The sequence below is a fragment of the Rhinatrema bivittatum genome, chromosome 1 (genome assembly GCF_901001135.1).
Source record: "Rhinatrema bivittatum chromosome 1, aRhiBiv1.1, whole genome shotgun sequence".
Lineage (NCBI taxonomy): Eukaryota > Metazoa > Chordata > Amphibia > Gymnophiona > Rhinatrematidae > Rhinatrema > Rhinatrema bivittatum.
The window spans coordinates 341735885-341759095 of NC_042615.1; the positions used below are offsets into that span (position 1 = coordinate 341735885).

At 41.9% G+C, this 23211-nt stretch overlaps 1 protein-coding gene across 2 annotated transcripts in view; it reads right to left on the minus strand.

Moving 5' to 3' along the window:
* LIN54 (lin-54 DREAM MuvB core complex component) overlaps window positions 1–23211 on the minus strand; it is a 303678-nt gene that overhangs the window by 21664 nt on the left and 258803 nt on the right. For both annotated transcript variants that reach the window (XM_029599095.1, XM_029599087.1), the window contains exon 13: window positions 3225–3427. In XM_029599095.1, the coding sequence (XP_029454955.1) occupies window positions 3225–3427 (203 nt within the window). The remainder of the gene's footprint in view (window positions 1–3224; window positions 3428–23211) is intronic.

The following is a 23211-nucleotide window of genomic DNA, read 5'->3' on the forward strand; positions in this document are numbered from 1 at the left end:
CCACGAGGCGCTCTTATTGCTCTAAATGGAACAGGTTTACGGTCTGGTGCACGTCTATGTCCTTCAACCCCTTTGCTTGTTCCACCACGAAGTTTCTGGACTATCTCTGGCATCTCTCAGTCGGGCCTGAAAACTTCCTCTATAAGAGTACATGTCAGTGCGGTAGCCGCTTTCCACAATGGAGTAGGAGATGTCTCTATTTCCACACGTAGTCACACACTTCATGAGAGGTTTGCTCCACCTCAAACCTCCCTTGTGTCCTCTGGCCCCTGCTTGGGACCTTAACGTGGTCTTGGGACAGCTCATGAAACTTCCATTTGAGCCTGTCCAATCCTGCGATCTCAGCTATCTCACCAGGAAAGTAATTTTTCTTCTTGCTATAACATCCGCTCGCAGAGTTAGTGAGTTACACGCATTAGTCACCTACCCGCCTTATACTAAATTTCTGCACGACAGAATAGTCCTCCGTACACACCCTAAGTTTTTACCAAAGGTAGTGTCGGAATTTCATCTTAATCAATCCATCATTTTACCTACTTTCTTTCCAAGGCCCCATTCAAACCCAGGAGAAAGGGCTCTTCATTCCCTGGGCTGGAAACGTGCCCTGGCATTTTATTTAGACCACATGTCAGTCCACAGGAAAACCACCCAATTATTTGTTTCCTTCGATAACATCAAGTTGGGAAATCCAGTGGGAAAACAGCCCCTTTCCTCCTGGCTCGCGGACTGTATCTCCTTCTGCTACCAGCAAGCAGGCATTCCACTACAAGACCGTGTGAAAGCACACTCTGTTAGGGCCGTTGCAACTTCAGTGGCACACCTCCGTTCGATTCCACTTATCTATATTTGTCAAGCTGTGACCTGGAGCTCTCTCTCCATACCTTCGCAGCCCATTATTGCTTGGATAAGGCTGGCAGGCAAGATTCCATTTTTGGCCAGTCTGTTCTGCGCAACCTATTCTCAAGCTTAATAACCAACATTCTACCAGCGACCCGTTATGGGTTTTCAGGATGCCCTCCTCCCAAATCCACCCCTGTTGTTGTGCCTGTTGCACGTCTTTGGTTGCATTTGGTGCTTTGCTCAGGCATCCTCAGCTCGCTGTTCACCCATGTGTGAGGACTACCATCCTGCTTGTCCTGTGAGAAAGCAGAGTTGCTTACCTGTAACAGGTGTTCTCAAGACAGCAGGATGTTAGTCCTCACGAAACCAGCACGCCACCCCACAGAGTTGGGTTTGCTTGCGATTTATTTTATTTTTCGCACGTACTTTTACTATACACAAGACTGAAGGGGGACCTCTGCAGGTTGCAGGGTTGGTGCCATGCTGGGCATGCCCAGTAGGTGCCAGTCAAAGTTCTAGAAACTTTGAAAAAAGTGTTCCGTGATTGGGCTCCATCCTGATGTCACCCATGTGTGAGGACTAACATCCTGCTGTCCTGTGAGAACACCTGTTACAGGTAAGCAACTCTGCTTTCCTCGATCTCCCATGGTGCTTGACCCGCTCTTTCCCCAGTGCTGAGGAAGGAGAGGAATCTGATGTCCTGGACCGCAACAATACGACAAGTCAGTTCCCGGCACCCTTCTCAGGAAGAGGAGATGGGGTGGGAGTGGACATCGATGATTTGGTGTCCATGGGCTCCCCCCAACCCTGTGGTGTCAATACGCCGGATGCCAGCATGGACGGCCCCAATTTCCCAGAGCTGAAAAGCATTTCCATTTTATCCAAACGTGCCTGGCGACCTTTCAGGTCATCTGGTTGTAGAACCGGCAAACTGGACATCGTGCGATTGCCCCCCCCCCCCCCCCCCCCCCCCCCCCCGGCAAAGTATACAAACGTCATGCGGATCAGTCAGAGACATGGTCCGCGGACAATGGGGGCACTGACGAAACCCTGAGGAAGCCATGCTTTGGGCTGGGTAGCCACAGACTCCAAAAACCCTGAGAACAGACCTCAAAGAAGGTATAAAACTTACCGTGCCGCCCTACTGACTAAGGAAGAGAGACCCCAGTGTGGATGCGATGGAAACCGCAAAAGCAAGAACAACTCTGAAAAAGACAGAGCAGAGCTCCACTGCCACTAGGCAACAGCACCATGGAAAGAAAAAGACTGAAGGGGGACCCCGCATGGCCATGAGGATAGTGGCATGCTGGGCATGCTCAGTATGCCAGTCAAAGTTCTAGAAACTTTGACAGAAGTGTTATGTGACGTGCTCCATCTGATGATGTCACCCATGTGTGAGGGCTACCATCCTGCTTGTCCTAGAAGAAAAATCATTTTTCCACGGATTTCTTGTGTTTTAATATTGAAATTCCCAGGCAAAATAAAATAAAAACTGAAAACGAAGGTCCCTATGCATGAGTAAAAAAAAAAAAAAAAAGCTAAAATGTAGCTTACTTTTTACTCACATTTTATTACATCAGGCCCTAGATTAGATCTTAGTAATTACCTTTACTGAATCATCATCACTTTTTTTTTCTACTGGTGACAACTTTCCCTATGCATGTTATTTCTCTAGCTCTTGGCACTGCCTTGTCACACTGTTGTATTGTTGAAATCATCAGGTATGACTGTTTAGAGATCTCTCTCCTGCCATCTTGGATTTCTGCATCCTAAATGCGTGACTCATTTTTTTACATTAAATTTTAGTTGTCACAATCTTGACCACTCCTCAAGCTTCCAATACCATTCCTCATTTTAACTACTCTACCTGGAATACCTACCCTGTTGCAGATTTTGTCATCTGCAAAGAGATAAATCTTTCCTGCTAACATCTCTACAATATTACTTATGAAAATATTGAACAAAACTGGATCCAGCACTGATTCCTAAGGCACTCTCCACTGATAACCCTCCATATGCCCAGGTAACATTCAAGATTCCTTCCTAGGCTGGAGGAAGTCACCAAAGACTATTCCTCATTGCCACTCCTTTGGCTGGGAGAGATTGTTGCAGTAGTGACAGATGACGTCCCTTCCTCCCCGGGATCAAGTATGTTGCCTCTGTGGGAACCTACCTCCATCTGGCTCCAAAGAACAGGAGATGTGATCCTTAGTCTCTTGAAATAGAGCAAAGCATATTGCCTATGTCAATATGTTTGTTCTCCCATTTACATTTTAATGCCAGATTCTGACACAGCTGCAAGATTTTTGTTAGGATGTAGCTAAGAAAAGAAGGAACTATACTTGAAGCAAAGTATGGTAACTGGTGCTGTTTCATTAACTTACTTCCCCCCGCCACTAGTTAGTGTTGGTGCTGGCCTGGTTAGGAGATCTGAAATCTGCGAAGAGAGCTTTGTTTTTGCAGCAGTCTGTTGCTGGACTCTGACTTCGGCTGCATCTGCCAAGTGCATTAATGTCTTTCGTTCGGGACTTTCTTCGAAGTTCTTACATCCAATGCATTTGCATATAGAAGAACACATGATTTTAGCCTGGAAAAAAAGTAAGGCACAATTCAGTGATGGCAACAGTTATCCACTGTTTGGTCATATATTTGGTATTTGCAAACTATTTAGTGAGATTTATGGATTTATTTAAATGATTTAGAATATTTATACGACGAACAATCCAAAGTTCTGACAGCTTAAAGTAAAAACATGCATAATTATAATAAGACACAGATACAGCAACAGGCCTACTATAATTGTTACATTAATTGTTAATTGGGCTTCAAAAATGAAGCCCAATTAAAACAAAGCTGCTGCAGAGAGGAGACATAAATGTGCGATATTCGTGGTACTACTCCAACCGAAGTATCAGCAACTGATAGACTAATGTAATTCAAAAACTTATTTAAATAATAATGACTTTAAATTCTTTTTGAAGGTTTTGGCATGGTTCTTTCCAAAGCTGCGCTGGCAGGGCATTCCACAACAAAGGACTGGCAAGAGAATTGACCATATAGTGGGAATATCAAGAACGCAGCGACCAACAAAGGATTCCAAGTCAGACTGTAGATTTTTAAAAGCAAACTAATACATGATGGTGCATCACTACTGAAGGCCTTGTATTTTAAATCAAAATCTTGAAACTTATCCTCCACTGAACAGGCCACCAATGAAGAAACTAAAGAACAGGGGTAATATGATTGAACGGAGCAAGTTGAGTCAATATTCTAACAGCTGAATTTTGAACTATTTGAAGTGCTTTTAATACACATGCAGGAAAAACAAGGTAAACAGAATTGCAATAGTGGAGTTTAGTAAGAACAAGTGACTGCAGAACTTTGTGAAAATTGGTAGGGTTCAGGTAAGAGCTTCAGTCTTCGCAAAAGTCAATTTTAAAAAAGCACTTTGTGCAACAGTTTTGAGGTTGAAAGAAAAGTTGAATTGAATAGGATGCCCAAATTTCATACCTAGTTTACAATATAATAATAGAACTATGATATGGAAGAACAACTACTGACTGTATTAATATTTGTTTTAATTAATGAATAAATCACAAAATAAAACTAAGTATAGTTTTAAGTTTTATGAAGAGATTTGAGTTTTTTTGATGTTTTATGGTTCTAGGAACCTTTGTATCTAAATTTATGACATTACTTCTGTTATGATATGATGCAGTTTTTTAGGCCTTATTATGTACACTAGTTGTAAGAAATATTGTATTTTGATTTGTTGTGAACCGTTATAATGGACTCAGAGTGACGGTATATAAAACGAAATAAAATAAATAAATAATTATCGAAATGAAAGTCAATAGGAAAATTGGGTAATAGAAATCTACTCATTATGACAACTTCATATTTTACAATAGACCAAGTAAACATCTCCCTGATCAACATCCAGTGGGACTTAGTTGATCGTGAGAATCCCTAGTCAACAGATGCATGCTGAATACGTTCATGGAGATGCAGAAGTTGCAAGGAACCAATGACAGTTTTCAACTGTCTGCAAAAATAAAATTACAAAACATATAGTCAGACATGGTTTAATGAGACACAGCCAACATGGATTTACCCAGAATAAATATTACCTCACCAGTCTGCTACATTTTTTGAAAGGCTTAATAAACATGTGGATGATGGTGAGCCAGTGGATATAGTGCATCTGGTTTTTCAGAAAGTGTTTGACAAAGTCCTCCATGAAAGACTTCTCAGAAAACTAAAATGTCATGGAATAGGAGGCAATGTCCTATTGTGGACTGCAAACTGGTTAAAAGATAGGAAACAGAGAATTTTACTCAATGGAGGAAGGTAAATAGTGAATGCCCCACGGATCTGTATTGGGACTAGAGCTTTTTAACATACAGCATTTATAAATTATTTGGAAAGTGAGGTGATCAAATTTGTAGATGATACAATTATTCCAAATTGTTGTGAGAAATTGCAGGAGGACCTTGCGAGACCAGGAGACTAGGCAATCAAATGGTAGATGAAATTTAATATAGACAAGGGCAAAATGATACACATAGGGAAAACTACTCCCAACGAATCTTAAGTTCCATATTAGGAGTCTCCACCCAGAAGAGGATCTAGGCGTCATTGTGGACAATACATTGAAATCATTAGCTCACTGTGCGGTGTGGTCAAAAAGGCAAAAAGAATGTTAGGCATTATTAGGAAGGGACTGGAGAATAAAATGGAGAATATTATAATACCTCTGTATCACTCCAGGTGAAACAGCATCTACAGTACTGAACGAGATTCTGATCACTACATCTCAAACAGAAAAGTTACCGAGAAAGGAGATCAAAATGACAAAGGGGATGTAACAGCTCCTATATGAGGAAAGGCTAAGAGGTTAGGACTCTTCAGCTTGGAGAAGAGAGAGCTGAGGGAAGATATGACAGAAGTCTATAAAATCATGACTAGAAGGGAATAGGTTAATGCAAATCAGTTATTTACTTTTTCAAAAAATAGAGAGACTTAGGGGACACTCCATGAAGTTACTAAGTAGCACATTTAAAACAAACTGGAGAAAATATTTTTTCACTCAACACCCAATTAAACTCTAGAATTCATTGACAAGGGATTTGCAAGTAGTGTAGCTGGATTTAAAAAAGGTTTGGACAAGTTCCTGGAGGAAAATCCATAAACCATTAACTAGATAAACTTGGGGAAATCCACTGCTTATCCCTGGGATAAGCAGCATGGAATCCATCTATTTGAGATCCTGCCAGGTACTTGTGACTTGGACTCTGGGCTTGATGAACTTTTGGACTAACTCAGTATGGCTGTTCTTATGTTCTAAACCGCAGTATAAACTTCTGCTTTTACAGACATTAGCAGCACCCACAGAAAAACAGCAGCAGACTAACAAAAGATAAGCCAAAGGGGAGAAAGGTTCCAGCCAATTAAAAGGTACATCTCCTAGTGCCAGTGTGTGTGGCCTCAGCTGATTAGGTGAAAGAATATCTTATTTTTGGATAGCCTAGGTGTTGACAGACTGTCAATATAGAAATCAGATTATGCCATAACAATTACAGTAGAGTAGTAATTGCAGATGCACACTAATTATGTGCACTAAAGTGCAATATCTGAACATTACATCAACAGCCTTTTACTTCATTTGAAACTGACAGAGGAGGCTAATAGGTTTACAGCTGTTAGGATCTTTTGCTGGCTTATCCTGTTGTATATGCCAGATGTTAGGGATTTTTTTTTAACAAACTCTACGAAACAAAGAGCGCTCAATAGGTCTTGTGAAAATTAATCAATAACCAAACAAAAAAGGCACCTCTTATGTATTTGCTAATATCGTGGCTCAAGAAGAATGTATACTGGATGCGATATACAACAATACACCCAGCTGGTGTGTAAGCGCCGCATCAGCAAGCCTGCCGACGTGTTCAATCTAAAGGACCTGAACCGTCCCGGTCTACACATCATTTGCGGCTTGACGGCTGTAAACAGTGTTGAAAAACAAAATAAATTTCAAAATTACAAAATAGCTCAAAAGAGCTTCTCTCTTGTGTCAATTCAATTGTATCTTCTGACTAGCCCTGCAGACTCATGCCGGTGCAGCTTCAGTTCTCTCTGCGTCTGTCCCAGTTACATAGTCGAGGGTGACCCGAACTTATTTTTATGTGCATTCAGCTGTTTATAATATTTAATGATGCGGCAATATTAGCCTGCTTGAGTCAACTGAAAATCATGTGCACCCCGACTGTACCAATTTAGCCAACCTGACAGTGGCCGGTGTTTCGCTGCGGAACAGCAGCTTCATCAGGGGTCGATATCTGTTGATAGTGAACCAAAGGTCTCACATCGATGTCTTCAAATCGGGACAGAGGATTTCCGCATCATTAAACATTATAAACAGCTGAATGCACATAAAAATTAGTTCGGGTCACCCTTGACTATGTAACTGGGACAGACGCAGAGAGAACTGAAGCAGCACCGGCATGAATCTGCCGGGCTAGTCGGAAGATACAATTGAATTGACACAAGAGAGAAGCTCTTTTGAGCTCTTTTGTAATTTTGAAATTTATTTTGTTTTTCAACACTGTTTACAGCCGTCAAGCCGCAAATGATGTGTAGACCGGACGGTTCAAGTCCTTTAGATTGAACACGTCGACAGGCTTGTTGATGCGGCGCTTACACACCAGTTGGGTGTATTGTTGTATATCGCATCCAGTATATATTCTTCTTGAGCCACGATATTAGCAAATACATAAGGGATTTTTTTTAGTCAGTTTAGGAAGTTGGCATAGAAATGCTAACACCATGAGACACCAGGATCACCAAGATGGATAAAATATTCTGGATCTAAATTATCTGGGCTACCACTTTTCCCAGTCTTGAATGAGCCAACAGCCTTAATTATGTCCAGAAGTTGAAAAGCAGCACTAAAGTCTGTATCTGTTGAAGGCCAGTCCAAGCTTCCTTAATGTTGATAACTGTATAGAAACCCCAAACTGTTTCCAGGAATTTACATTGTTTATGAGTTGTCTGGTTAGATCGGCAAACATTGCATGATAGATAAACAGTACACCAGGTTTTCCTGCAGGAGTATGAAAAATTAATCTTTTTGCCAAAGTCAAGTGGGCTCCAAGCCCTCTCCCTCCTCAATTCTTTCTACCCACAGCTTCAGCCTTTCCACCCAGAATGCACTAATGTAGAATATATCATTCAATGCAGAAAAAGTGAAGAGGGGGGCTACATTGATCAAACAGGCCAGATGTTAAAGACAAGAATTAACCTACACAAGGTTGAAAATCACCAAAAAAAGAGTAAGGCAATACATCTGTGAGGGAAAGTTTTTTGAGACCTGAGTACTGCATCAGATTCAGAAACAGGCAGTTGCATAAGACATTTGATATTAGGCTGATCAAACACTTCAAAAACTGTCATAGAAAGAAATAACTGATTTTAATATTAACTATAATATTCTACTGTCTCTCTCACTTTATCATCACTCTGCAAACACATCAGCTCCCTCACTCCTTGTAATGTAATTATGCTTCACTTTATGTAAAGACAATATATTTTTTGGTCCTGAGAATGGGAGAATTATCTTCCTAAGGCTAATCATGAAACATATTAAATTATTTTAATAAAAAGGTATTACTTTATATAGTTTTGTTTATTGACTATTGAAAAGGACTAACATGTAATGGGAGGTACATCCCAATTCTGAGGATAGAGGAAAATGGAGCGCAGGAGAAAACCACTGCAGGCAGAAGCTCTGGTGGGGGAGGGGATGTCTACATCTCCCAGAGGGCTACGGAGCTGAGAAACCAGGAAGTTGCGCATGATCAGGACGAGGTAGCAACCTGATTAGAGGAGAGCAACCCAATATACAAAGCTGGTGGGAAAACTAGAAGGAGGAGGAAGCAGCTGGTAATGGACATTAGAGTAAGTGCCCCTTGGATTGCAGTGGGTGGAGTAGGAAAATGCTGAGATATGAGAGTTTGAAATGTGAGTTTTTGGTTTTCCTACAGAAGGGGGAGGTGGCAATCCCCCTCAGCTCTGGAGAAGCACTGAGCTGAGAGAGGGGAATTTCAGAGTGTTTGTGACTGAGGTTGGACTGTTAGGCAAAGCCTGACTGAACTGTATTTTGAAGGAACAGTTGTGCCAGGACAAGCACAGCTTTAAGAAACTGAGTTTAAAGCCTTTGCTGTTATACACTGTAGTGCTGGGACAGGCACAGCCTGATTGAACTGTATTGTGGAGGAACAGTTGTGCCAGGAAAAACAAAATTAGTTTAAATCAATTGCTGTTATAGCAGTAGTGATGGAGCAGGCACCGTGTGATTGGATTCTATTTGTGGAAGCAGCTGTGCTGGGGAAAAACCACAGCCTTACTGAACAGCTTTGCATTTAACCTGTGTATGTCCGGACTCAACTCTGCTTCAAGCCATTTCCAGGTTTTGTGGGGGGCGCAGGGATACTGTAGCAAGGACCAATCTGGGGAAGTGCAAGCTGCAGAATTTCACCCAGCAGGCGCCTACACATGGCACACACACTATTCAACATGCAAATTCATATTATAACAATAAAACTACTTTGAAAGGCAACAATAAACAGATTCTATATTTTTTTAAACCTTCCTTTCTCTTTTCAGATATTCTTTTTATATTAATTTTTATTCACTCCTCCCACATTTAACTTTGCATTTTCCTGCGGCAAGCACTGCTCTGTTCTCTTGCTACTCTGGACACAGTGCAAATTAGGAATGTGTATTCATTAGAAACAAATGGGCAAAATTTAATAAATGAACCCATTTTTGTATATTTATGCCCCTCCCCCAAAAAAAACAAATACAAGCAGTTCCACAAATGAAACTAATATTCTTTGTCCCATTTGTTTATGTTTCCTATTCAATTCAGTGGCTCATTGAAATCTTGGTTGCGTACTGCCGAGAAAAAAAAATGGTAACTATAGCAACCAGCTCTTGCCTGTGTGACCTCATCTCCTTATCAGAGACAAGACAGGACAAGTTGGCAAGGAGACTAGCCAGAGAACAAATCATGGAGAAACATCTTTTTAACTAGCCTTTAGCTGCTATCTGGATCAAGTAACGCTGATATCCTCCCACTGTAAAGTCCGAGCATGTGCAAGAAGCAATCTGTATTTCCTCTCTAGCTCTTTACAGAGAAGGACATGCTAGAAGCTCTCAGTTTTTGTTATTAAAAGCTTAACTTTTGGATTAGGTACTGGTGAAGGACTGCTTCTAATCTTCTCTGCACTGCAGTGGTCTCACTCACTGCTCCAGGAAGAGAGGCAGTGCACTGCTGTTGATTCTGAATTTTCTTTTCACCGGGGGAGGCTCAGGTAGGAGACTATGGAGATTGTAGTTGTGAAGTGTTAGTGATTTGTTTTGTGTCAGGACAGTGAGGTAAGCATAGCATACTCAGAGACTGAAGAGAAGAGTCTTACCAGAATGCCAGTCTTATTTGTCTATTAATGTTTAACCATTTTTTTGTGTGCGAGCCAATCAGAAATACTACGCATAGCACAGCACACATACACTGTATATGTTTCTGTGTGATACAGTTCTTCAAACAAGTGGTATTATGAGTGAAGGTACAGTTACAGTATCAAATTAATTTGTAATATCCAAACCCCTAGTAGGCAGTGCATTTCAGCAAATTCTATCATGAAAGGAAAAGAGAAAGGAGACTATCTTGGCAGGGCTGGCAGCAATAAAAAAAAAAAAAAAAAGGCAGTCCAGAACCTAAATTAAAGAGAGACTTTTTTAAGGTCCAGAATGGCCTGAGAGAAAGGCAGCTCAATGCAGAAGAAATTGAAATTTGGAGAGCGTGTGCCACCACTGTCTGTTCTCTCCCTCTTGTTTTAGATCAGAGTAAAAAGATAAGAGAGTCATCCAAGAGTGGCATTAAGCAGGGTAGGGATAGCAGAAGGACAACGCCCCAAACCAGCATTGAGCTCCTTTTTCATTTGTGCTTCTGCGGCAGTGAAGGCAATATTTGCACCAACTAATTCAGAAGAAGAATCCTGTATGGGATTCTCTGAATCAGAAGATACTGAAGAACTGGTAGCCAAAGAAGATTTGGAAAGTTTAGTCCGTAGCATCTCAGCCTCTAGTTCAGTGATAGAGGAGAGGATACAGTCGATGTTGAGATCAACCCCCAGAAGAGCAAGAAGCACCATAGAGATCTTGAGCGAAGCTCCTGGCAGTTTTCCTCAATGTTCATCCTCTACCTGAACTCCAGTGCCACTATCAACCTCCAAGGATGTAGAAAAGGGATCACAGAAGAAATTTATGATCTGGAGGCACTTTTAAGTGAGGAAGGACCCACATTTTGCTCAGTCAAGATATCAGTCAAGAGATGTAAGTGAGGCATCTCACGAATGCTGGTATGCACCTGCTAGCATTGGCATCAAGGGTGGGTGGCTGTACTAGCTTAGGGATCTCTTCTGCCACTCGAAATAAAAGTCAGAGGAAAGAAGCTGAAAAGGGGAACACTTTTCCCCAAACTGAGGTCCTTTCCAGTAGTCAGGTGGCAGGCCAGGAGTCCACAGCCATGTGTCCGAAGTGGCAACCCACCATAAAGGAAATGGGGCAATGCTCCTTAACACTGTCCCAGGGTGAAAGGCAGGCAGATCTAAAGTAGTAACAAGGAGCATTGGTAAAATGATTGCTCTTGAGGACCAGCCTCTGCAGGTAGTGGCAAAAATGGGCTTTATGTGTTAGCCCCCAATTACAAAATGCCCTCCATTTAGTAGGTAGGTCATCCTCACCCTGTACAGGCAGGTGCAGCTGGCTAGCATGAATACTATGGACTCTTACCTCTCCTTGACAGCACACTGAGGGGACCTGGCTGAGAAAGGGACTGGCAGCAGCTCTAGTGGGAAAGTATTATCAGTGTGCAGGAGGGCTTTGCTGCACACAATGCATAAACCTCATACATTCTGCTATATTCTATCAGACATAAGCAAGATGCTGGAGGGTTGGCAGCTAGACTGGAGAAGCAGGAGTCGTCAGGCAGGTTTTTTTTTTTTTGACAGCATGTAATGCAAATATGGAAAAGGCAATAGAAGATGAGGGCTTGCAGGGTGTCCACTGCTTTGCACACTTGCACTTGGCAGTGAGGGATGCCTCACAAGCATCTGATTCAAGATGTTGGCACCTGTTAGAATTCCACCTATATGATGCTGCAGAGGTTACTGGCACAGCAGTCACCACTTCATGATCTGTCTCTGGAAACAGAGATGGGTGTGCATTGCCCCCCTGGGGCATGACTGGGTAGTGATCAAGCAGCTGGTACAAATCCTGAAGCCCTTCAGATACTATGGAGGAGTTCCAGAAGCACCAACCTGGATGGGGTCATCCCTAGAGTAAATATTCTGGAGGAAAAGTTAGAGGCCTTCCATGAGGAAAAGGGAATGGAAGAAGAGGTGTTACAGTTTCTAGATTCTTTGCAGCAGCAGGTGCAAGAGACGAAATCTTTCACAGAAAACAATACATAGATGCTTCCTACACTTTGTGATCCATCATTGAAAAGGAGTCTCACCTTCTAGTCCCAGCATTTCACATTCATGAAGGAGATGCTGGTAGCTAGGCTATGTGAACAGGAACATCAGAGGCTGAAGCACAATGGAGATGTCAGCTACCATGTCCTCCCCCACTTCAATATGCCAAAGCCATGTTGTCCACAAAGAACTATCTCTCCAGACTTAGCTAAAGCAGCTGGCACACACTAGCTTGCAAAGTCCATCAAGGACAAGGATAACGATGCACTGGCATATTGGGCACACGTCTGCAGTCTGGCCAGATCTAACCAAGGTGGCTTAGCGTTATCTTTCTTGCCAACCAATCAATGTATGTGTCTTCTCAATGACAGAGTATATCATGAGCCCTCATCACTTAAGACTCCAGAGTTGATGTAAAAGCTGTTTGTTTTTTTAAATCAATCTGCCTTAGCTTGGGTTTCCAGAATTTCGAGTGGCAAGATGAGTGAAAACACAGTGAAGGTCCTGCTTCTACTCTGCCTACCTGGCAGGCACCAGATGTACTACCATAGGGATCCTGCTTGTTACCGCTCTACTTACCTAACATGCTTATTATGTACCAGCATGGGAGTTTTGGTGCCTCAGTGTAGTTTACTGTTTGTATCTCAGCCTAGTTCTCCCACTCTTCTTCTTTCTTGGTTATGCTGATGTGGGTTGTCTTCAAAAACCCTCAGTCAGAAGGAAGAAATGCAGGCACAAGACAAAATAAGCACAGGAGAGACCTTTTACATGTTCTGAATGTGGTTAAGGTTTCAGTAGGTTGAGAGACCTAATGCAACACCAGAAAATAAAAAAGGAGACTGTCTTCAGCTACAGAATATGGGAAAAGCTTTCTTAATAAAGCAATCCTCACAAATAACCAAGAAAACCACACTAAGTAGAGACCATTTGCATGTTCTGATTGTGACAAAAATTTAAATCAGAAAGCAAATTTCATAAAAAAAACAAAATTCCATCCACCAGCAAGATCTATTTCAAGTAAGGAATATAATAAAAGCTTATGCCACAAAAGTGATACTGATGACAGATTATTATTTTGTATAAAATCTGACAACTAGTAAGTGGTTCAACTGGAAAACAGACATCTTTCATGCAACTCTGCCTTGCTGCTATACCCATCCTGTAATACCTTGGGGTCTTTTTGCCACTTAGTCTTGCTGTCATATCCCAGACTTTACACCTTGGGGTCAATTATGTACAATCCATCCACTTGGACTCCCCAAGTCCCGATGATCCCTTCAATTAAAACTTTACATTCGCTGGTCCTTCATAACAATAGACTAGCAGTGGCTGATCATCATAGGATGTTTTGCAACTTTACCAAAGAAGAATTTCAGCCTTTACATGCATTGCAACTTTCTCCTCAGCTAGTTATTAAATCAGCTACCAAAGATAGCAAGACAGTAGTGATGGACTGGTGTTTTTACGAAGCTGAGGTCAACTGCCAACTAGCAGATATGATTAGGAGAGTTGCTTACCTGTAACAGGTGTTCTCCTAGGACAGAAGGATATTAGTCCTCACAGATGGGTGACATCATCAGATACAGCCTGGTACAGAAAACTTTTTTCAAAGTTTCTAGAACTTTGACTGGTACACTGAGCAAGCCCAGCATGCCACTATCTGTGCACCCACGCAGGGTCCCCCCCTCCAATCTCGTAACATAGAATTCATAAGCGAGAAAATAAAATAACAAAACACAGGAAAAACCTAACTTCGCGGGGCGGTGGGCGGATTTCCTGAGGACTAACATCCTGCTGTTCTAGGAGAATACCTGTTACAGGTAAGCAACTCTGCTTTCTCCTAGGACAAGCAGGATGGTAGTCCTCACAGATGGGTCAATACCAAGCTACAGGCTGCTCCCGACAACAACTATGACCAACAGGCACCGAACCGGGTGCCAACAGGCACAAAAATAACTGTGGTGCTGTTGGTAACAGAGAGACAGCCTGAACCTGAACTATGAGCCCTAGGCAGGAGAGTTAGGTTTTAAGCCAGGATGAGGTTGTGAAAAAAAGATTGGCCAAAGCTACTGTCCTGTTGACCAACCTTGTCCAGACAGTAGTGGGCAGCGAACATGTGTAGGGAGCTCCATGTTATGGCCTTGCAGATTTCAGCAATGGGAACTGCTTACAAGTGGGCAACCGATGCCGCCATGGCTCTCACAGATTCAGCCTTTACTTGGCCTCCAAGCTGAAGGCCCACCTGCACATAGCAGAAGGAAATACAATCCGCTAGCCAGTTGGACAGAGTTTGTTTGCCCACTGCAACACCCAGCTTGTTGCTGTCGAAGAATATAAAGAATTGCGTGGACTGTCTGTGGCCTGCTGTGCGCTCGAGATAGAAAGCTAAAGCCCTCTTGCAGTCCAAACTGTGCAGAGCTTGTTCGCCTTGGTGAGAATGGAGCCTTGAAAAAAGATGGGCAGAATGATGGACTGATTAAGATGGAAATCAGTCACACCCTTAGGCTGGAACTTGGGGTGCGTACGCAGAACTACCCTATCATGAAAGAATTTCATGTAGGGCAGATAGGTAACCAACACCTGAAGTTCACTACCCCTGTGTGCCGAACTGACCCCCACCAGTGAGAGAACCTTCCAGGTCAGGAACTTAAGATCACAAGAGTGCAAGGGCTCAAAGGGGTCACGCATGAGGTGCGCCAATACTACATTGAAGTTCCAGGATGCAACAGGAGGCCGAAGGGGAGGCTTCAGCTGAAGCAAGCCCTGCAGAAATCGCCCCACAATGGGCTGGACAGAAACGGGCATACCAACGATACCTTTATGGTATGTGCTGGTGGCACTCAGGTGCACGCTGAACTGGTTTTTAACCCAGCCTCTGAGCGGTGCCAGATAGTCCAGCAATTTTGGAGTGGGGCAGGTGAAGGGACACTTTTGTAACTTACCCTTTGTCTATGAGTGTTAAACCTGTACATGTCCAGTTGGTAAGACTCCCTGGCGGAAGGCTTCCTAGAAGCTACCAGCACTTGAGACACATCATCACAGAGGTCCAGGGACTGCAGGACTAGTCGCTCAACATCCAGGCCGTCAAGACTAACGCCTGGAGGTTCAGATGGCGCAGTCTGCCCTGATTCTGTGTAATCAAATTGGGCAAAGTCCACAGACAAACGGGCTTTCTGACTAACAAGTCCCGCAGGAGCAGGAACTAAACCTGTCTTAGCCAATAAGGAGCTACCAGGATCATGGTTCCCTGGAACTGTTGGAGCTTCAGGAGAGTCTTCATGATCAGTGGAAAAGGAGGATATGCATACTGATAACCCTTGACCCAAATGTGGGCAAAAGCATCCGAGGCTGGAAGTCCATCTCTTTGGAACAGGGAGCAGAATTTGCTCACCTTGCAGTTCTGGGGGGAGGCAAAGAGATCCACATCCGTAGTGGATCCAGGCCACCATTGCTGGGTCCAGTGACCACTCGTGTGGCTAGAGCGTTTGACTCAAGACGGACCGCCACCACATTCTCTGTTCTAGCCTCCGCGGGATTTACCGGGGCCGTCAGTTGCTTCAGGGAAAAAGATGTTAGGATTTCAGGGAGGGGGTCAGGTTCCACTTCCTCTCGACTCACCTCCAGCAAACTTTCTCCTGGATCGAAAGATCCCCAGCACACATGGGCATCCATCGGGCCCAGGAAATGAAATGAAGGAGGTAAAGGCAATACTTCACACTCCCTGGCCCAGTGCTTCCTGCCAGATTGAGGCATATTTGATGTAGTCCAGCGCCCGATGAGAGCATCTCAAGTGCGTCTCATACAGTCGGCCATCTTGGATCCCCATACAGAAGATGAAATTTACTCAAGAAAAAAACATCCAAACGTTCCAGTGATTTATATTTTATCTAAGATCCACAAGAATAGTAATCAACCTGCCCCCCTCCCTCCCCACCAAGTGACCTATATCGTGTAGCTGGGGTTCCCTGTTGGAATCACTGTCACAGTTCATTGATAATTTTTTTTTTGAGCTCCTTTTGTGCCTTCTCTTCCATCATATGTGAAGCACTCCTAGGTGATGACAATTCAATTGGAGTCTTTTCACCAAGACATATCTGACACACATTTGGGCACACTTGATGTGACAGCTCTATATACTATCATCCCCCAACAGCAAACCATGGAGATTGCTGAGTTTTATTATGAATCTCATTCACGGCCACATCAGATACCTACTATGTTATGCTATTAGATATTGCCTTAATAAAAATGTTTTTTTGCTTTTAATAGGCATTTTTTTCAACAGATCCAAGGGATTGTGATGAGGGCTATTATGGCCCCTGTTTTGGCTAATCTCTATATGGGCCACTTTGAGGCCAGCTGGCAAACATCTCATCCTTTTGAGCGACACCTATTGGTTTGGAGACAATATATAGATGATGTTTTTGTCTTATGACAGGGTTCCCGATCAGAATTTTCTCATTTTGTTGAATGGTTAAATGGACTGAACCCTCACTTGAAGTTTTCAGCAGATTTAAAACTACATCAGATAGCCTTTTTGGATCTAATGATTATTAAGACTGAGACAGGCTTTTATACCACTCTCTTCTGTAAAACCATAGACTGCAATAGCCTTCTACGATTTGATAGTGCTCATCTAAGGCATTTGAAACTAAGCCTTTCAATCAGTCAATTTCTTAGAATTCGTCAGATTTGCACATCCCAGGAAGATTTTTGTTCTCAAGCCTATATTATGGCAATTTATCGACCAAGGTTATCAAGCACACATTGTCTGCAGAGCCTTTCTTCATGCTAAGTATTGCCATCGTGGGTTTTTTTTTAAATACCTAGATCCCCGCAAGATGACTACAGATTGACCTGAGTCCTACCAGTTTCAGCACGTGTGAATGTGGTTTGGGAAGCCATTTTGAAGCAGTGGCATGTGCTACAATTGTATCCTGAGATTCAGGATTTTCCTACATTCGTGGGACCAATCTTCAGGATAGCCTGGTCCATTCTGATTTTAGTGAACGAGTCATAGTAGATGCCATGGTAGGAGGTCATTGTCCATGTAGGTCTTGTTCAGTCGGCTGTATATCATTACAAACTGAACCTGTGAAGACCATATCATTACCAACTGAAACTGTGAGGACAGTATCAGCAGATTACCCCATCAGGTACGGTGTGGTTTAACTTATCATATGTCCGTGTCAGAAGGCATGTGTAGAAAAGACTACATTCAGTGTTGCACTAGGATAATACAGCATAGGAGCTTATCAACAAACATTTAATTGTTCCACTGGTTATACACTGCTTGGTTTGTATGCATTCTATTAATGACCTGAGATTTTGCTTTATAGAGGTCTTGTTCCCTGACTTGTAGGGGGATGGCTTAATTTTCCAACAAAAAGAACAGCTGTGGATTTATTGGCTAAATACTGTTGCAGATGACAGATTGAACATAGACCGTTATCTTGCTATGCTATTGATTTTATTTTTCTTATTGCAGTTTTGGAGGGATGTCATAGTGCTCTAAGTGACATGATCATGTTCTCCATGGTGTGAGATTAATGACTTTGACCGGTTAGCTATTCTTCATGAGACATCATTGATAGTTTCTGTCATCATTCACATCTTTGACCTTTTGATAATTGCCTTCAGGAGCCCCTTACCTGGGATACCATGGTTTTGACAAGCAGTGAGGTCTAGACCCACATCAACTACTACCTTTCAAATAAGTTTGATATATACATTCCCTTGATGCAATCGGATTACAAAACACCATCTGGTGTCAGGACTTTGAGATTTCAGTGTTGGTGACTGTATCCACATAGAGGGCAGTTTTTGTTAAAAAATTTTGTCATTGCTTATTTATGCATAATTACAAAGAGTGGTTTTAGATGTTGCATGAGTCTTTGCACAATCAATATAAAACACTGAAAAAAATAGTGACTTCAGGGTTAATGATAGACAGGACTGTCTGGCTGTAAGTTACAGCCAGACAGTTTTTACCGGCTTACTGAAACCCTTTCATTATATACACTATTTATAAGAAGTAGAGTGGCATTTTTCATTATTCTTTGTTCTTGTCTCTCTTTTTATTTGAGATTGATTAGTTGAGCAAGATTTGCATTTTTTTATGTGGATGATTAATCCTGTCAAAGACAGCTTGTGTCTCCATCCCAAGGCCAAACTTACTTTTCAAGGATCTGAAAGATACTCATCCATTTTAATCCCAAAGTTGAACAAGGAATCATAAGCCAGCATTACATCAATCTGTCAATTCACAGTGGAAAGTAATAATTGAAATACTCAGATTGTCTTTCAGCAACACAAAGGGAGAGTAAGGACCTGTGTTAATGTGTAGCTGTTTACAGAGAGCACACCATAACCTGACCAAGTGATTGATGGTTTAGAATAGAGTTAAAAATACCTTTTTCTGGTTTCTTAAAAAAGTCTCTTATATTTGATGGATTGACTATATAGAGAAGCACAGTGGATTTATAAGAAAAAGAAATATTTTGTAGAGCTTAACAAGCATGTTATTGTTCTCAGTTGCTATTATCTCAAGTAGTGCATGTACTATTAGAATTTTGTTTTGAACATTTTGTAGTCAAAATATGGAGCAGGCTACGTGCTGACTTGAAGGATAGATTGTGCTATGTAGCATCAGATTTTGCAAGTTATGACACCTACCGTATTTCCCCGAAAATAAGACAGTGTCTTATATTAATATTTGCTACCAAAGATGCACTAGGCCTTATTTTCAGGGGATGTCTTATTTTTCCATGAAGAAGAATTCACATATATTGTTGAACAAAAAAATGAACATTTATCATATTCTGAATAGTTGTCTGGTTATGCTGGTTTGTGATGACAACTGTGAATCCTGCAGGGTAAAAAAATCACAGCTGCATGCTCTGGTGTTCTGTGCGACGGGCATGCTCCCAAATAAAAACTTTGCTAGGTCTTACTTTCGGGGGAGGTCTTATATTTAACAATTCAGCAAAACCTCTACTAGGTCTTATTTTCGGGGGATGTCTTATTTTCGGGGAAACAGGGTAATATGTATGAAAAATGGACATTTGCTTTAGTATTTAGACTTGGTTGAATGATTGGTAGCAGACCCTAAATTAGGTCTGTGATTGGACAAATTATGTATCAATAAGAATTATGATGTGATGTAAGAATGCTCGTCATCAGGGAATAAAGCACTGATTGGCTAACATGCCCTGTTAATGAAAGATTAGGGAATAAGCCCCAGGGGCTGGAGGGAGAGAGCAGATGAATAGAGCTACTATGCCATAGCCTTATAGAATTTTATCTTTAATACATATAATGAAAGATGAAGTATTGCATATCATTTTTTTCTCTTCTAAGTAAAAGCCAGACTAACAGTTGCTCAATGGAGATATTTAAGAACCAGGTCCTCCCAAAGCTACAATTAAGCTGGGAGGTTAATTTTGTTTGGATTATACATTTTTTTTTTTTTTAATTTCCGACTATGGGATGAGAGCATAACACTTGGCAGGCCTGAAGAGAGGAAGGGGGAGCAATAACAGTAAGGGCCCATCCCCTCACTGCAACAGCCTCAAGAGAAAGCTACACTTGTCTATAACCTCTGACTAGCCATGCCTGCAGACAGGCCAGCCTAGATACCTAGTAATAGCCAAGCAAGTTAGGAAGCACCATGATCCCATTCATCTGTGTGCAATAAGGTGCTCAGCTTTAATAAATATGGTACCTTCCCCTGCCATGTGAACTAAGACATCATAACATTAACATTATAAAAAAAAAGAAGCATAAACAGAGGAAAAGGCAAATGATGGAATAAATATATTAGTCTTGGCAGCAGGCTCATCTTAAACATTCCAATTCGACCAGCCCAGAATACTGAGAGGCTTTCACAGGACTTCAAATCCTCCCGTATCTTACCAATCATTGGTACACTATTAGATTTATAAATATCAGACCATGCTTTAGGGTTAAAGATTCCCAGATATTTAAACCCATCATTAGCTAATTTAAAATGAGAAAGGCAATTAGGGATATAAGCTCTATTTCTAGGTCCAAAAGGGAACAACTCTGTGGAAAAATTATTAAGGAGTTATTTAGTTAATGGGAAGAAATTTGTAACTTGATAAAAATTAGTGGAACAAAGATAACCTCCATGATTTCCCATCCACACACCTACAAATCCCTCATTCTCATCATGATTTCCCCTATTACACAAATTCTAGGTCTAGCTCTTTTCTCCCTGATCCTTTTCGACGCCCAATCTCTCTACAAGAAAATGCTAATACTCAATGACCTTTTGCTGGATGCAAATCCGGACTTCTGCGCCATAACAGAAACATGGCTCAAACCTACGGACACTGCACTAATAAACCAACTACCAACACAAACCTATGACTTTTTCTCCATTCCCTGACAGAAAAAAGGGCGGGGGTATTCTCCTAGCAGCCAAAAAAGACCTGAGACTCGCACAATACCCAGTTAATTCACCTACCATAATTGAAACAGGCCTTTTCAAATCAGACCATCTTCAAATCCTTCTTGTCTATTCCCCCCAGGCCTTCTAGACTCTGACGCCTCACCCATTCTGGAATTAACAGCGACTCACCTAAATTTGGAGTCCCCAGCCATAATCCTTGGAGATTTTAACTTACATGTAGGCGACCCCTGTCTCTCAACCAACTGTGAAACATTCTTAACCGCCATGTCAGCCATGGGATTCAAGCAGATAATCAACAAACCTACCCACAGAGCGGGTCACACCTTGGATCTCATCTTTGTGAACTCAGGCATCTCATACTCAGCACAACATGTCTGCAAACCAGTCCCCCTGGTCAGACCATGCATTAATCTCTACCATCTCATTAGCACAAACGAGCAACAAACACTTCCCTCAACCACAATTTACTTACAGGAAATCTTGCTCCTCCGATGACCTCCACAAACACCTAGTCTTAGAACTCCCTCTCATAGACGTCTCCACTTCTAATCTAGCCCTCCTCTCCTGGTCCAATATAACTGAAACGGCAGCTAACAAACTCTGTCCACTGGCAACAAAAAAACCCAAACACAACGCATCCAAAAGACAACCATGGTTTAACGAAGAACTTCAAAAACTCAAACATTCCCTTCGACAGAAAGAAAGCAAATGGCGTAAAGCACAATCTGCGACCTCCCTCTCCGCTTACAAACTCACCCTCCACTTATACAAGAGCTCTACATTAAAAACAAAAAGGGACTTCTACGCTCATAAGATCAATCACCTTATTTTCGACTCAAAAGCCCTTTTTGCTTATGTATCCAATTTAACACAAACCAATGCACCTGACATTCCACTTAACCAAGCGCAAGAAAAAGCAGATGAGTTGGCCCTCTTCTTCAACAATAAAATCTCTAACCTTCTAACACAACTGAAGTCTAATACCTGTTCACCATCTAGCACATATCTCTACCCCAACAAAGGCATTTCTCTCCAAACCTTCGAACCCATCACAACTTCAGAGATCCAAACAGTAATGAAGAAAATGAAACCCTCGTCGCATCCATTTGACCATATCCCGACCAAACTGCTTCTGCTAATCCCAGACACCATCTCCAAAGCTCTGGGATACATTATCAATTGTTCTTTATCCCATGTAATCTATCCAGACGACCTTAAAATGGCCTCCATCAAACCACTCTTAAAAAAACCAAACTTAGATCCTAAAGATCCTACCAACTTTCGTCCAATCTCTAACCTCCATTTCATAGCCAAGGTCATGGAAAAATTAGTTAACACTAAATTATCGGACTACCTTGAAGACCACAAAATTCTGTTCCCTACTCAATATGGCTTCCGAAAATCATTAAGTACCGAATCACTTCTCATATCCCTGACAGATTACCTCATCATGGGCCTCGACAAAGGTCATGCCTACTTACTGATCCTCCTGGACCTCTCCTCTGCATTTGATACTGTTAACCACTCCATCCTCCTAAATCAGTTAGCGAACATCGGCATAACAGGTACGGCACTGGCCTGGTTCAAAACATTCCTTGGGAACAGAGGCTACAAGATCAAAATACATAACAAAGAATCTCAGCGTTATCCTTCCTCTCTAGGAGTTCCGCAGGGCTCCACCCTCTCACCCACGCTCTTTAACATTTACCTTCTCCCTCTCTGTCAGCTGTTAACCAATCTGAACCTAAAATACCTTTTATACGCCGACGATATCCAGATCGTCATCCCCCTCAAAGAATCCATCACAAAAACTGTAGAATTCTGGAAAAAGTGCCTTCTAGAAATCAACTGCCTCCTCTCCAGCCTAAACTTAATCCTAAATTCTTCAAAAAGCGAACTCCTTCTCATATCCCCGGAAAACATTAACATCACTACAAATCCACCAGCCAACTTACAAATATCACAAGTAAGAGACCTGGGAGCTATCATTGATAATCGGCTAAACCTGAAATCATTTATTAACCAAACTACCAAGGTCTGCTTTCATAAACTTCATGTCTTAAAAAGAATAAAACCACTTTTCCACTCTCATGACTACAGAACTGTCCTGCAAGCAATAACCTTCTCTAAGTTAGATTATTGCAACGCTATATTATTAGGTCTCCCCTCATCTCACACTAAACCTCTTCAGATGGTTCAAAACACGGCAGCCAGAATATTGACAAACACAAGGAGAAGAGATCACATATCTCCAATCCTCAAAGACCTACATTGGTTGCCAATTCACTATAGAATTATATATAAGTCCATTACCACTATCTACAAAGCTATCCATCAATACTTGCCGCTCAACCTACAAATCCCATTCAGAAAACACATCTCCTCCAGACCCATCAGAGAGTC